Source organism: Montipora foliosa, chromosome 8 (genome assembly GCF_036669935.1).
Source record: "Montipora foliosa isolate CH-2021 chromosome 8, ASM3666993v2, whole genome shotgun sequence".
Lineage (NCBI taxonomy): Eukaryota > Metazoa > Cnidaria > Anthozoa > Scleractinia > Acroporidae > Montipora > Montipora foliosa.
Window position 1 is genome coordinate 6,675,654 of NC_090876.1, and position 12,815 is coordinate 6,688,468.

The window sequence follows — 12,815 nt, forward strand, 5'->3', positions numbered from 1 at the left end:
GGCGATTCTAAAATAAAGGGCATTTGAAAATGACAAAAGAGCATAAATTAGTCAAAAGGAAGAAGGAGGGGGTAAAGCTGAAAAATGCGAATTGCTGGGGAGCAAAACACTCTGGAACCATCGTTTTTCTCAGATGTGAAACACTGACAACTCCCTCTTAATGAAAGAATAAACCAGTTGATCATACCATGAGTGCTATCTGTGTATTGACAGGTTGGTGACGCAGTAGATGTTTCTGAATAAAAATAGAAGAAAATGTAACTCTTGACGATGCTCACATACAACTAATAATAGGTTAGAAATACAGTTTTATCAGTGGCATACCTTTGGTGGGATCATGTCCTCCAAAATCTATTTGTAAAAAAATGCATTGTCTTAGTCAAGGCACAGATGTATAATGTCATTCTTCTTCACAAAAAGAGAAGTTTTTTTCTCTGTTTCACTATCATTTACCGGTAGATTATAATAATAAATTATCCCCTTGGAGGTTTTCCTTTGAAACAGGTTTTTCAGGGTGGAATTCGCAGGGAAGGGTCATTAAAAAAGAGCTGTCAAATAGAAGAATCCACCAAATTCATGCTGTTTGCTTTCACAATTTTTTTTTTTTTTTTTTTTTTTTTGCTGTTTGCTTTCACTATGCAAATCCAAAAATACTAGATCACTGAAGACGTCTAAATGTGGTAAGAACATCAGTGACGCATTCTGCTTTTTCTTACCAAATTTGACGTCATCTGTGATGTACCAGTATTACTGAACAGGTGCACAATGGCAACATGGAACCTATTTGTTAAATATTCATTCAAGATTTTCATTGCAATATTAAGTGCCATTTCTGCACATACTGACCGTCTTGTGCGGTAGCATAAGACTATGGACTGTTAAACCATAAACCTCTGCAAGAACTGACACGCAGTGTTGAGCCTGCCAACACAAATGAAATGTTGTCAATAAAAAGTGAAACACAACACTAAAAAAATTATTGAGACAAATCTAGTGCTGCCCTTAACAATGGTGTTTACTTGAGATTGAATGTCGAAACGTTTGGAAGCTTTACTATGTTTGCATCTTATTGGTTTAGAAATCCCGTGCCACATTTGTAGCCAATCACAGATGGAAGAGGCAACTGCAAATTGTTCATGTGCCTGAAATGGCTCTGTTCTCTTGTACCTTCAGACAAATAATTAACAAAGGGTAGAGAGAAGACAGATCACGTGCAGTGTGGCCCAGTGGTCAGGGCTCAGAGATCTCCAATTTAAGAAACACTCTTGACCATGCACTCCTTGAATTTTGATCCTGGTAGTCCCTGGCTCAACTTCTTGGCTGCACTTGTAAATAGCCAACAGCCTTGCCTCCAGACAGTTGGGATTCTTAAAGTGCCTGTCACCTCGACCAACTTTTCCACTTTCTTTACTTTTTCCAAAATCGTCCCAAATATAAATTGCATTGTCTTGTTTTAGAACCTTTTTATTGAAAATTCACTTTTTGTTCACCTTTAAATATGGGAAAAGTGGCCAATGTTTGATCCATGACCAAGCAATGAAGGGGAATGGAATCCCTACAGGGTCATCATCACAAATTACTTTGCATCGCTGTTTTCAAAGAATTAATATCCCAATGCAAAGCAGTCTACGATGTCAACCCGGAATGAAGCCCATCTTCTTCCTTGCACAGTCGTACATGTAGATGAAATTACACCAGTTTTTCCACTTTTTAGGAGCCTCTAAGACAGTGACTTTGAAGAAGAGAGGTAAGCAAACCAAAGAATTTGTGTTAGGAAAGTGAAGAGAATTGTTGAGCAGAAAGGATTTTTGAGGAGAAAGACACTGTAGCAGTTGTTGTTATGTTCTGTTGTTTCGTTGATTGTGTTTCTATATATGAATACAAAGCAAAAACTACCAAAGTTTCTCCACACTAATACCTGCTTCCTGACAGTCTGATTTGGTGAGACAATTTCCCTAACTAGATTCTGTGTCACTGTTGGCAACACCTTCTCTCTCATAGTCTTAACATGTGGCTCCTGAAACAAAAAAAGTTGAATCATATCACAAAAACCCATAAGGGTTGAAACCCTAACCCTAACGCGCGCTCACAGCTTCCGAATATTCAGTGCTAAGTACCATATTTGGAAACCCCTTGCTCCAGTTAATTTTGCATGAGAACATTGGTGGTATTGCGTCACGGTGTTCTTGCGAACTGATTGGTTGAATGTTTCTCTCTTGTTGTTCCAAATATGGTACTTATCAAATTGAATATTCAGAAGCTTGTTTCCCAGCACACAAGGGGCCATTACAAGTTTCAACCCTCATGGGTTTCTGATCATATCTTATGCTATCATGTCTTTCTTTACCCGTGGATTTTAGAGTACACATAAAAGTAGCTTGGTTTAGCCAATATCTTCGAGCATTTACCCTTCCAACCATAATAATTACATGTATTATACAGAGGATTGACCACAGCCCCAGGAATTCCATGCCCTGCTCTTTGCAAATAGTGTGTGCATGGATTCTTTTACATCCCACAAGGTTATGAACATTGACGGGTTGTGAGACAGGTATGGTTTATCATCCTTATCCAAGAGGAATGGACAGACTTTTAGAACCATTTGTAGATACATGCATCACTACAGAGGCAGCACTTTCTCCTCAGTTATTTAAAGACCCTGAGTGTTGGTCTGGCCGGACTTTTGATCCTGCAACATCTCGCACATGAGTTAGTCCAATTCTCAACCGATTGAGCCACCTTGGTGGGCAAACAACAAAGTGCCTCCTACTATCAATGGCAATGGATGAAACTGAGAAGAAAAATATTAAATTTATTATCAGGGTGGTTGGACACGCACGATACATGCAACTTTTACTCAGTGAAAATAAGGAAATATTAACAACATTTAGTTTTCAGATAACACCAACATGGATGCATTAATTGACTCATTTATTTGTATTATTTGCCATATTTGGAGATAATATTATTACTACCTTCTTATAAAAACAATAATATTACAAATCTTCAATTCCTTCAGTCACAAAATGTGGCCCCTCAAAGACTTAAACCATCGAACCCATGGCAAAATAGTGGAGCTGTGTAGAGGTTTATCGTAATTCTCTACTGACCTCGTCAGCTTTTGCCACATTGCACAGCCTGAGAAGAGCCTCCAATGTTTGTTTTGCACTGTCGACGGTGCCAGCTGACACCTGTGAATTAAATTTAGATGGTAAAACAACTGGCAACACATAGAATGGTTCTTTCACTTTTTGATTTGTGATTGATTTAAGGTCTTGCACCACTTTTTCAGCCAATCAGATGCGACTTAGAAGTGACTTGCTTGAACATGTGTCCCACACTTTGCACCTACTGCATGTATTTGATTGGCTTATTTGATAGCCAGTGTCTGTTGTGATTGGCTAACATAGAACTGTTAACTTTGGAGTTGATTTCAGAGATTCAGTGAAAAAAAAGGTCACTGTTACGAGCCTAGGAAGGCCCATGATCAGGCCGGCACTTATCTCCGGTTTCCATAGCATGAAGCGACTAGGAGTATTTCTACTCCCCCCAGGATGGGATGCTAGTCCATCGCAGGGTTACCCCCAGCATTTTCGCTGCTACCCATTTATGCACCTGGGTGGAGAGATGCCCCGTGAGAGTGAATTGTCTTGCCCAAGAACACAACACAATGTTCCCGGCCAGGACCCAAAACCGAACCACTCGATCCAGAGTCGAGTGCACTAACCATGAGGCCACCGCGCCTAGCACAAAAAGCGACACATTTGTGTCTTGAACTAATCCTCCAGGATGTGAAGTTGATTCTTAATGACCGCTTGCTTTCACAATGATGTCATAATGGGGTCTCTGAGCAAAGTTGGTAGGCCACTGCGCCTCCCACGATTCACTGAAAAACCATTCCCTAAATAAACAGAACCCTTTCAACTGTAACTAAAATGTTGCACAGTAATGGTATTAGCAATGCAATTACACGTTCATGTATATTGTAAGGTTTTTGCACTTCAATCTGGTCAGGCAATAAATAATAAAAACTTGGACTGAGAAACACAACTACAGGAGTTTGAATAAATGCTGGTTACTGGCGCTAGGCCTCTTAGCACCATTTGTTTTGCTAACGAGCACGTTCTCATGTATGGGATCGCACTAAGATCATAGCCGCCTATTACACCATTACCAGCCGCTTATGGATAAACTTATTGAAACCCTTGCAACAACACAGTGCTGTTCTTTATAGTGAGTTCATACCTCATTTGTAAGGTCCATCATAACAAAACACAAGGCATTGATGAAACTAAGCTGATGCTCAATAACCCACTGAAGTGGCATTCTCTTCATAAGGAAGTCAATTGCAGTGCATCTACGGAAAAAAAAACAACAACTGACTTCTAAAAAGCAACAATAAGAATTCAACAGATAGCAATTTAAAAATTCAACAAAAATGTGAGTCCACAGCAATTAACAAAAAATAATCGTTGGTAACTACAGTAATTAATAGTTATCAACAACAAAACAACAATATAAATTCTTTATTAAATTGAGCAAAACATTAAGCTCCCAATAAAAAAAATATTCAGTTATAACCAATATTAAGTGCACAACAGATCTGCTTACGTAAAACATTAATTAAAAAAATAACCAACTGAACTGGTCATAAGCTTAGCTTGCCTACCCTCCGTTCTTGGCAAACCAAGCCCTTTCGTAACAACATCCACACAACTTTTCTGACAAGTACTCAAATAATGGCAATCGTGCAGCCTGCGAGTAAAACAAGACAGATGAAAAGGAGACGTAATGATTGCACTTATTTGGACAAGTTGAGAAGTTATTATTGTCTCTTAAAAGGGGCTAGGTCACGCAATTTTAGGCAATTTCAGCACTGATCGAATGGTCATAGAATTAACTAAAATATCAAAATAACTGTTCAAAACTATAGAAGAACTCTAACAAAACACAGGGGAGCCAAGAATGGACATGAATGGACAAAACTGGAGAGGATTGAAATGGAATCAATTTGGGTAAATTTGAAAAATGCCAGCCCACCTTTTCTCAAATTTATATCAGTCTATCAAAATGTCATATATACAGCTGGAAAATCATTCTCAGTCGTTATGTGGCTGTGATTTTGCAAACGAAAGACTCTTGCTCTGCCAATTTGACACTTAGAGCTCATAATTAACAAAATTAAACAAAATTACCTAAAATACAATGTAGCATGACCTAGCCCCTTTAAAGACACCAGATTAAATTCAGGTGGCCCCAACAGGATTCAAACCCATGACCTCTGCGACGCGGGTGCAATGATCAACCAACTGAGCCACGAAGTATCTCGGCCAGTTGGGTGCTGGTCAATTTGTTGGGCTCATGGGTTCCCATGAAAGGACTCAATGAATGAAATAAATGTATATAATTATTTGAAGTGCGGGTTATACATGTAGGTAAAGGGAGAAGTGATTGCTTGCACTTATCTGGACATCATAAAGTGGTTTTCAATTGAGTGTCGAAAGTAATTAGTGAGTTACTTTGGTTTTGCATTACTTCACTCAGTGATTGGTTCAAAGTTCTCGCGCCACTTTTTCAACCAATCAGAAGTGAAACGAAAACCAATTGTGGCTTGCATGTGCACAATTTCCCGCGCTTTGTGTTGGCTACATGTAATTACTCCGGGTTTTAATTGGTTTACTGGATTTGTCTCCGTCCTTTTTGATTGACCAAAGTAATTACTTCGGTTTTGGTTTTATGACACTCATTTTAAAAGTGGTAATTGCTGCTGTACATTAATTTTGTACTTTACACTGTGACATCTTCCCTTGATCCTACAACCAATATACAATCAGATAGTTCTTTCATTTTTCCAAGTAGAAATTATTTTTTCTTCGTGCTTCATTCTCCGATTTTCATTATTTCAATTTGAAATCTATCAGTTTTGTTCAATAATCAAGAGCATCTTTACACAAGAGAACTTAAGGTAAATTCTTTCCTATCCTCAACTCAAAATAATATATAACTCTCATATATTCTACATAATTATTTCAAGTCTGAGTTGGCAGCAGGGTTCAGGTTCTATAGGTTACAGGAAGAATTGTAGTCAAAACAATGTCCAGGAACTTTACCCACCTTGTATGCATCGCCCATTATAGCAGTTGCTGTCTCGATCATGACAGCCACAGCAAGTTCACCAACTTTGTAGAATTCTTTGTCCTCCATAGCCATTACCGCCGCAATGGCATCTATCATTGCATGTAAATCCATACCTCGGCGGTTCCTTGTAGTTCAAGAGCAGCACAGTTATAATACAAATAGAACTTTCCATACATTGTAGCAAATGATTGCATAGCTAATGTGATTAGTTTGTAAGTGAAGCCCAGAAATTTGATGGAATAGCTGATGCTTTGATGTGATGATCAAAATATCAGCTTCAAGATCTCCCTACATTGATCAATAATTTATCGTTATCACTGTTATGATATCTAGAACTTTCTACATGTAGATTCTTTGGTAATTAGTCTAATGCGCTAAGAGCATTCTAGAAATGACATTGTTGACTTTTATTAAAGTGCGGCCAATCTCAATGTCAATGTCAATGCGGCCAATCTCAATGTTATATTTCATGTGATGGTGTCAATTTAATGATTGGTTCAAATTTGAAACTTGCCCCAGTTCCCTGCACAATTCCAGAATGGCTTATAAATACACCATTGACGTAATTTGGTTTCTAGAAGTTGCTGGAACCTACAGTACAGGTATTAAGTTTGAGAGAAAACTACATGTATCTGTATAAACGGCAAGGTTAGGACTATCACATATAAAGGGTCTCCTATGTTTACTCAAGGAGATGCTGGGAAATTTATCATGATAACAGACCTAATGTATCTATCGCTATTATAAACAGACACAGCTGGCCAAATACAAATACAAAGCATACCATTAAACTTATAGTTTCAGGTGACAATAATTGACATGCTGATGGATACCTTGCAGTTTTAATAAAAGAAATTGTACAATTAACACTGTCATACTGTAGGTTTAACAGCAAATAAATTATTGACCCCGTTCGACGCACACAGATTTGTTAGGGAATATTCCTAACTAAAGTCATTAGCAAAAAAACACAAGTCAGACTCAATACTTCCAGCATTAGTTTGATGCTTGAAGAAAATCAATAAACTTAATCAAATAGGGCAGGGACAACACTTCATGCAGCTGCTTTCAGAGTACAGTGTAAGCTACGCCAACATGGAAGAAAAATCTACTAAAAGCAAAATAATGTGTCATATTTGTTGAAGTTAAATTAAGAAGAAATTAGAACCACCTTGCTTGAGGCTTTATTGGGCAAGGCCCAGCCTGTTGGACCAGACCAACAATTGTACAGTGACGCACAAGGTGTGAAACAAATGGTACAGCTTCTGACTTTAATTCCTTGATAGTGCCAGATACTAGGAGCAAGAAGACAACATCATTGTTTTTTATGGTAAAGAATTTCAAGAGTTTAACCATTGCATGGACTCAGAATGATTCTTGCATGTCAAACTGGAGACTTTGAGTATATCATCGCTTGGAATCCTATGAAAGAACTGCCTTTGTTCTGTTGCAATAACATAAGGACTTGAATATAAAAAAACCGCTTGAGATGAAAGCAAACCATGATGGTAATAATTATTATAAGCCTATTCTTTGATCTGTTGATCTCCAAAGTTGATTTTCTTCTCTTTACAGTACATCTACTGTACATCAAAACAAAAAAAATATGTACAGTAGCTTGATTTAGTGGAAGTCGACATAAGATGATGGTATGATTCTTCTCTGTTGACACCCTTTATCATCGGCTTCAAACCTTTTTTTGACCACCTCAGATAATTATGACACTGGCTTGCAGTCAGTCAAATAATAAAAGCATTCATGCTGCACATCAAACCATCTTGGAAGGCCATTGTCAAATATCCACACGAAGACTGCTGATTGATTAATCATCATTTTCAAAAATAAAATTCCTTAAATATAGATATATATAATTATAAATTAACAAAACTTACACAAAGCACCAGTGATGCCTTGTTCAAAAACTTTTTTAGAAGGTTCATCAGGACAAGGCGGGATGGCTGTTTTGTTAACAATCGGTGGAGTTGCAGTCCTAAAGCTGTCATTGAAAAAAAAAATGAAATAACAGAGACGCAAATGTATTAAAATTAATTACGAAACACCATAATAATCACCCATGTTACATGTATATCAGTGAAGTGTCCAAAGTTTTAGAAGTGCATGTGCCTTCTTAATGACCACTTGTAAAGGAGAACAAAGCTAGCCTTTTGGTATGATAATCATGTACAGTTTGCTTTAAGTTTGCCATGTTGGAAAACAGGAGCAGACTAGCAAAAAAACTATAAAAAGGTCATCAACAAGGAACGTTTTGTAGCAAGACACCGGTAAAAACTGGCAAACAACGATTTCCTCCAACTGTAATTAAGATTTTAAAGCCTGTTTGTGTGGTGACTGTTATTAGAATTATTCTTAAAAACAGTCACCACACAAATACAAAGAGTCCATAATTATAGTTACATGTTCTACCTTTTGTCTGACAGGACTTCATGAAACATTGATTCTGTGTCTTCTAGAGACATCATGGCAATCAGGAATGACTAAAACAGGAAATACATTTACATAATGATGATTTATACAAGTCATGTAAGTACAATGGTTTTTTTTTTTTATTACATGTAACTATCACAGTAACATTAAGGGAAGGACTACCTCAGCACAAAGCCCACTTCTCATAGCAATAACCGGGTTCTCCATATCAGGCGGTAACCGGTAAAATTTACCGCTTGTAAGAGCACTTATTTCCGCCTGCAAACACTCAGACGTCACTTATCCTTTGCAGAACTTTCAACATTAACCAAATGCTTTACCGGTTTGAAAAGGTCCCTTACCTGTTGCGCTGAAAATTATGGAGAACCCTGCAATAATCATTATCCATGTTTTGTCTGTACTGTAAGTTACGGACTGAGTTCTTTCCCATTGATTTACAGGCCAAGCGCGAATAAATCAATGGGAAAAAATGAGGATCTGTAACTTACAGTATAGACTGAGAAAACAAGGTTAGTAGCCTAAGGATAATTATTTATTATACAAGTACATGTATCTCTGAGGTCAATCCGACACGCAGGAAAGAAAACTAGTGGCCGAAAGCTTGCCGTACTGTAGAATATGGCCCGCAAAATTGACCAATCACAGGATGTGTACTAATTAAGTGAGAGATAATTACATGTACACTGTACATGTATAATGAAATTTACATTCTTCACTACCTGTACAACCAGCCAAGCTTGCTTTCTATAAAACACTGTGTGGTCTATTTGCATTGAAGATTGCTGTGGAAGAACTGCCATGTTTGGTGGGAGGGTCTTGAGTACGGTTAATGCCCTTTCAATAACCTGTAAGAGAAGATGGGAAGCTGAATTGATGACCTGTGATGACCTTCAGCTACAACGAAGGTTAAGGCTCACGCAGCAGCTAGGTTGACAATTGGACATAGTTACATGTTACTGATTCAGGAGTCACTGCGTTAATGAAAAAATAGATGATGATGATGATGCAAGATGAGGACCATGATGACAACAACCAAAAAAATTAATCATGGCAAACTTACTGTTGTGACAGGAAGAGAAACAGGATTGGCATTTTCTGGGTAGAATATTAACAGGCATGGTCCAAGAGTCTCGGCATTGTTGTACTTCAGCTTCAAAAAAATCCAAAAATGTACAGTAGTTTGTTACTTAACAAGAAACAGGTTTAATTTTTAATAGGGGTAGCCCTCTTTAATTGGTTTTGGATCTTGAGAAACTCTTCAACATTTTATTTTTGCTTGCAATTTACATCGTTGCTTGAGTCAAGTACTGTTAGTAGATACATGTACTTAACATGCATTTGTAGTATTAATACCAGTACATGCAGAAATTTCCAATAAATGTTGCAGATAAAGAGACAAACTCTTAAGAGATCAAATATCAGCCAAAAAAAAAGGTCAAGTTGTTTGTAAAGACTAAGGGTTCTTGGTTGGATTAACCGTGATCGAGGGACAAGACACCAACCTTTTGTGGTTCCTTTAGCATTCTTCTGTTGCCTCCTCCAAACTTTCCTAAAACCCTGAATGCAACATGAGCAATGCTGTCATGGGGATTACGAAGGGTTTTCCAAAGTGCCTGGGGAGAAAATAACCATTTTTTGTTAGGTTTCTTATGAAACACCATGCCATACCAAGTGTATGGGTCCAACTCTGTTTATGAACGTGTTGTGAGATGAACCATGTACATGCAGTAATAATAATATTAATATCGTCTTTAGCCAATAAGACCAGAACACCACTGTCTTCATTGAATAGGCAGCAGTTCTCCTTAGTTATTTTAATACCCCGACAAACAACATAACTGTAAAGTAGACACAATAAACATCTATTTGCAGACTTACTTGAAAAAGTTCTGCCCTCACAGGTTGAATATGATCATACAGGAAATCTGGTTGAAGATTGTCAACACATAGCTCCAATGTGCGAAGGCCCTGTTAGCAATACAAATAGGATAAGATTTTGCAAGACACTACATGGTACATGACTGTTGTATTTGGGTTTCTCATTAAAGTAACATACGTGTCAGAAGGATTTTATAGCTATAAGAGAACTATAGCCCTAAGCAATTTTGATGTAGATTAATGCAACAATATTTGCTTTGACCAATCTCTGCACTTGTACAGAAATCATTTAATCCACACTGTAGTGATATTGATTTCAGTCAAGAGTACTCTTACTTTACAAAGGTTACATTATAAGTAAAATCACTACAAAGTAAACATACTTCAACATAATCTATTGTACTACAGTGAAACTACTACAGGATGTGAAATTACTGTTCCTCACAAGAAGACAGAATTCTTGTACCACTATATAAATTAAAAAACCTTCTGGGGACTGTTCCTAAAAGGTGTAATACCGGCTACTCTATTCCAGGGATAAATGTGCCTGGAATGAGGCATTTCTCCCTGGAATAGAGTTAATTATTATACCTTTCAGGAACCGGCCCCTGGTTAATAAACTTCAGTGCACATGCAGCAATGAGCAGAGTTACTTTTCTGAGTTTAGTACTTAAATGACAACACCACACAAAAATAAACGATATATTTCCCACGAAAAAGAAAAGTCCAGTTTCAGATGCTGTCTGTTTAACTTATTAAAGAAATGCATGACTTCTGCTTAATTTAATTTTAAGGATTCAATGAACAGAAGTTTACAACCTGACTGACAAGTGTCTGTGATCCATTGAGAGCTGAAACAAGTGGATCCATCAACATGGGTAGATAAGGCAATAAGGAACTAGGAAAAACAACAATCAAGACCACAAGACAACAATCAGCCAGTCATATCTACAGATCGGACTAAATATTCATTCTCTTTAAATACTTGAAAGTCTAGTAGCTGACTTAAATGCTACAACTTTGTTGTCATATCAATATAATTAATATGTTGTTGTCTTGCAAAATACCCCAAGATGTTTACAAAATTCTTGAAAACCCAAAACAAATCCAAAGGGTTCAGAAAAGTTGTTTTGCCATCAATCTATGACACAAGTACAAAGTACATGTAGAAACACAAAGTTGACACATGACAGTTCTGGACAGTGTAAAGTTGACCTTAACCCTTTCACTCCCAAGAGTGACACTTATAGATTTTACTGTCTAACGCCAGACGATTTTACTCGTCAATGGGGAACCCCACAGGAGTGAAAGGGTTAATTAATTAACACAATGCCTACCACTCACGAGAGGTCAATAACTAGGCAAGCGTGAAAAAACACTTTCCTTACCTCAGCCGAACAGGCACAGTAAGGCACAGCTCTACAAACAAGTCTTTCATGTACTGGCGATGGATTCCACTCTGGAGATTATTAAGACCTTAGAAAACAAGCAGTTCTTTAATTTCAGCCAGCCAGCCTTTAAAGTTGTACAAGAATGATACACATTTTTGTTATCTTCTTCTTAGGGTTAAAGGAATGTTGTCAGTGTGGGCTGGAGAACTTACATTGTAGTTACATGTTTAACCAAGTTTCAAATGAATTGGACCACACATTTTTATGTCAATCTGTTATATTATTATAATTTGAGAAGACATAATTTGAGCTAGATCTTCCATGGCTCAAGTCATGCTAATACCAGTTACTGACTGTTTCTTCTCCCTTTCATTCACTGGTTAAAAAAGTAGAGAACTTTCCATGATTGCCTCTCTTTGTATTGGCTGTCACAAACAGGCCTTCACAAAATGCAATGTGACCAGACAACTTAATTCCATTTTCTTTCATGAACATGTTAATACCAACATGAACGTATTCTGTAGGAGCTACTGTACTGTACAAGAAAATTCTGGATACTGACCTTGGAGAAGATTGGGTAAAAGAGGCAAAAACTCTTGATACAGCAAATCATGGCTTCCTGTGAATCAGATGAAAGAAATACTATTTTACAGTTTGAAGACATGCAAGAACAGGATGAAATTATGCTAAGACAGTATAAATCAGTGACAGCTAAGGCACTCACTTCATCACACAACATTAAATTTGGGGAACTGAAGTCCAAAAATCCTTCACTGTATGTTTTTGAACTCACACATGCAGTTTGTACATGTAAGTAAGTTTCTGCATGTATATGTATTTTTGGCTCTTTCTCATAAATCATTTTCTCAAGAAACTCTGCATAAAAGTTGACAGCTTCTTCACTGTGGGCTCAATGAAGCAGTATAACCTCAATGACCAGGAAAAAGATTGACAGGGCCCCAC

The 12,815-nt window shown here is 37.4% G+C and overlaps 1 protein-coding gene across 1 annotated transcript in view; it reads right to left on the reverse strand.

The window, feature by feature from the left end:
* Nucleotides 1–12,815, reverse strand: part of LOC137967917 (transformation/transcription domain-associated protein-like) — an 84,215-nt gene that overhangs the window by 55,178 nt on the left and 16,222 nt on the right. The window contains exons 28-45 of the mRNA XM_068814514.1: nt 12,415–12,471; nt 11,850–11,937; nt 11,281–11,359; nt 10,462–10,551; nt 10,086–10,196; nt 9,644–9,733; nt 9,303–9,428; nt 8,563–8,633; nt 8,031–8,134; nt 7,310–7,433; nt 6,115–6,262; nt 4,670–4,755; nt 4,246–4,357; nt 3,111–3,191; nt 1,919–2,017; nt 847–921; nt 325–351; nt 188–235 (exon numbers count right to left, since the gene is read on the reverse strand). Of these exons, the coding sequence (XP_068670615.1) occupies nt 188–235; nt 325–351; nt 847–921; nt 1,919–2,017; nt 3,111–3,191; nt 4,246–4,357; nt 4,670–4,755; nt 6,115–6,262; nt 7,310–7,433; nt 8,031–8,134; nt 8,563–8,633; nt 9,303–9,428; nt 9,644–9,733; nt 10,086–10,196; nt 10,462–10,551; nt 11,281–11,359; nt 11,850–11,937; nt 12,415–12,471 (1,616 nt within the window). The remainder of the gene's footprint in view (nt 1–187; nt 236–324; nt 352–846; nt 922–1,918; nt 2,018–3,110; nt 3,192–4,245; nt 4,358–4,669; nt 4,756–6,114; nt 6,263–7,309; nt 7,434–8,030; nt 8,135–8,562; nt 8,634–9,302; nt 9,429–9,643; nt 9,734–10,085; nt 10,197–10,461; nt 10,552–11,280; nt 11,360–11,849; nt 11,938–12,414; nt 12,472–12,815) is intronic.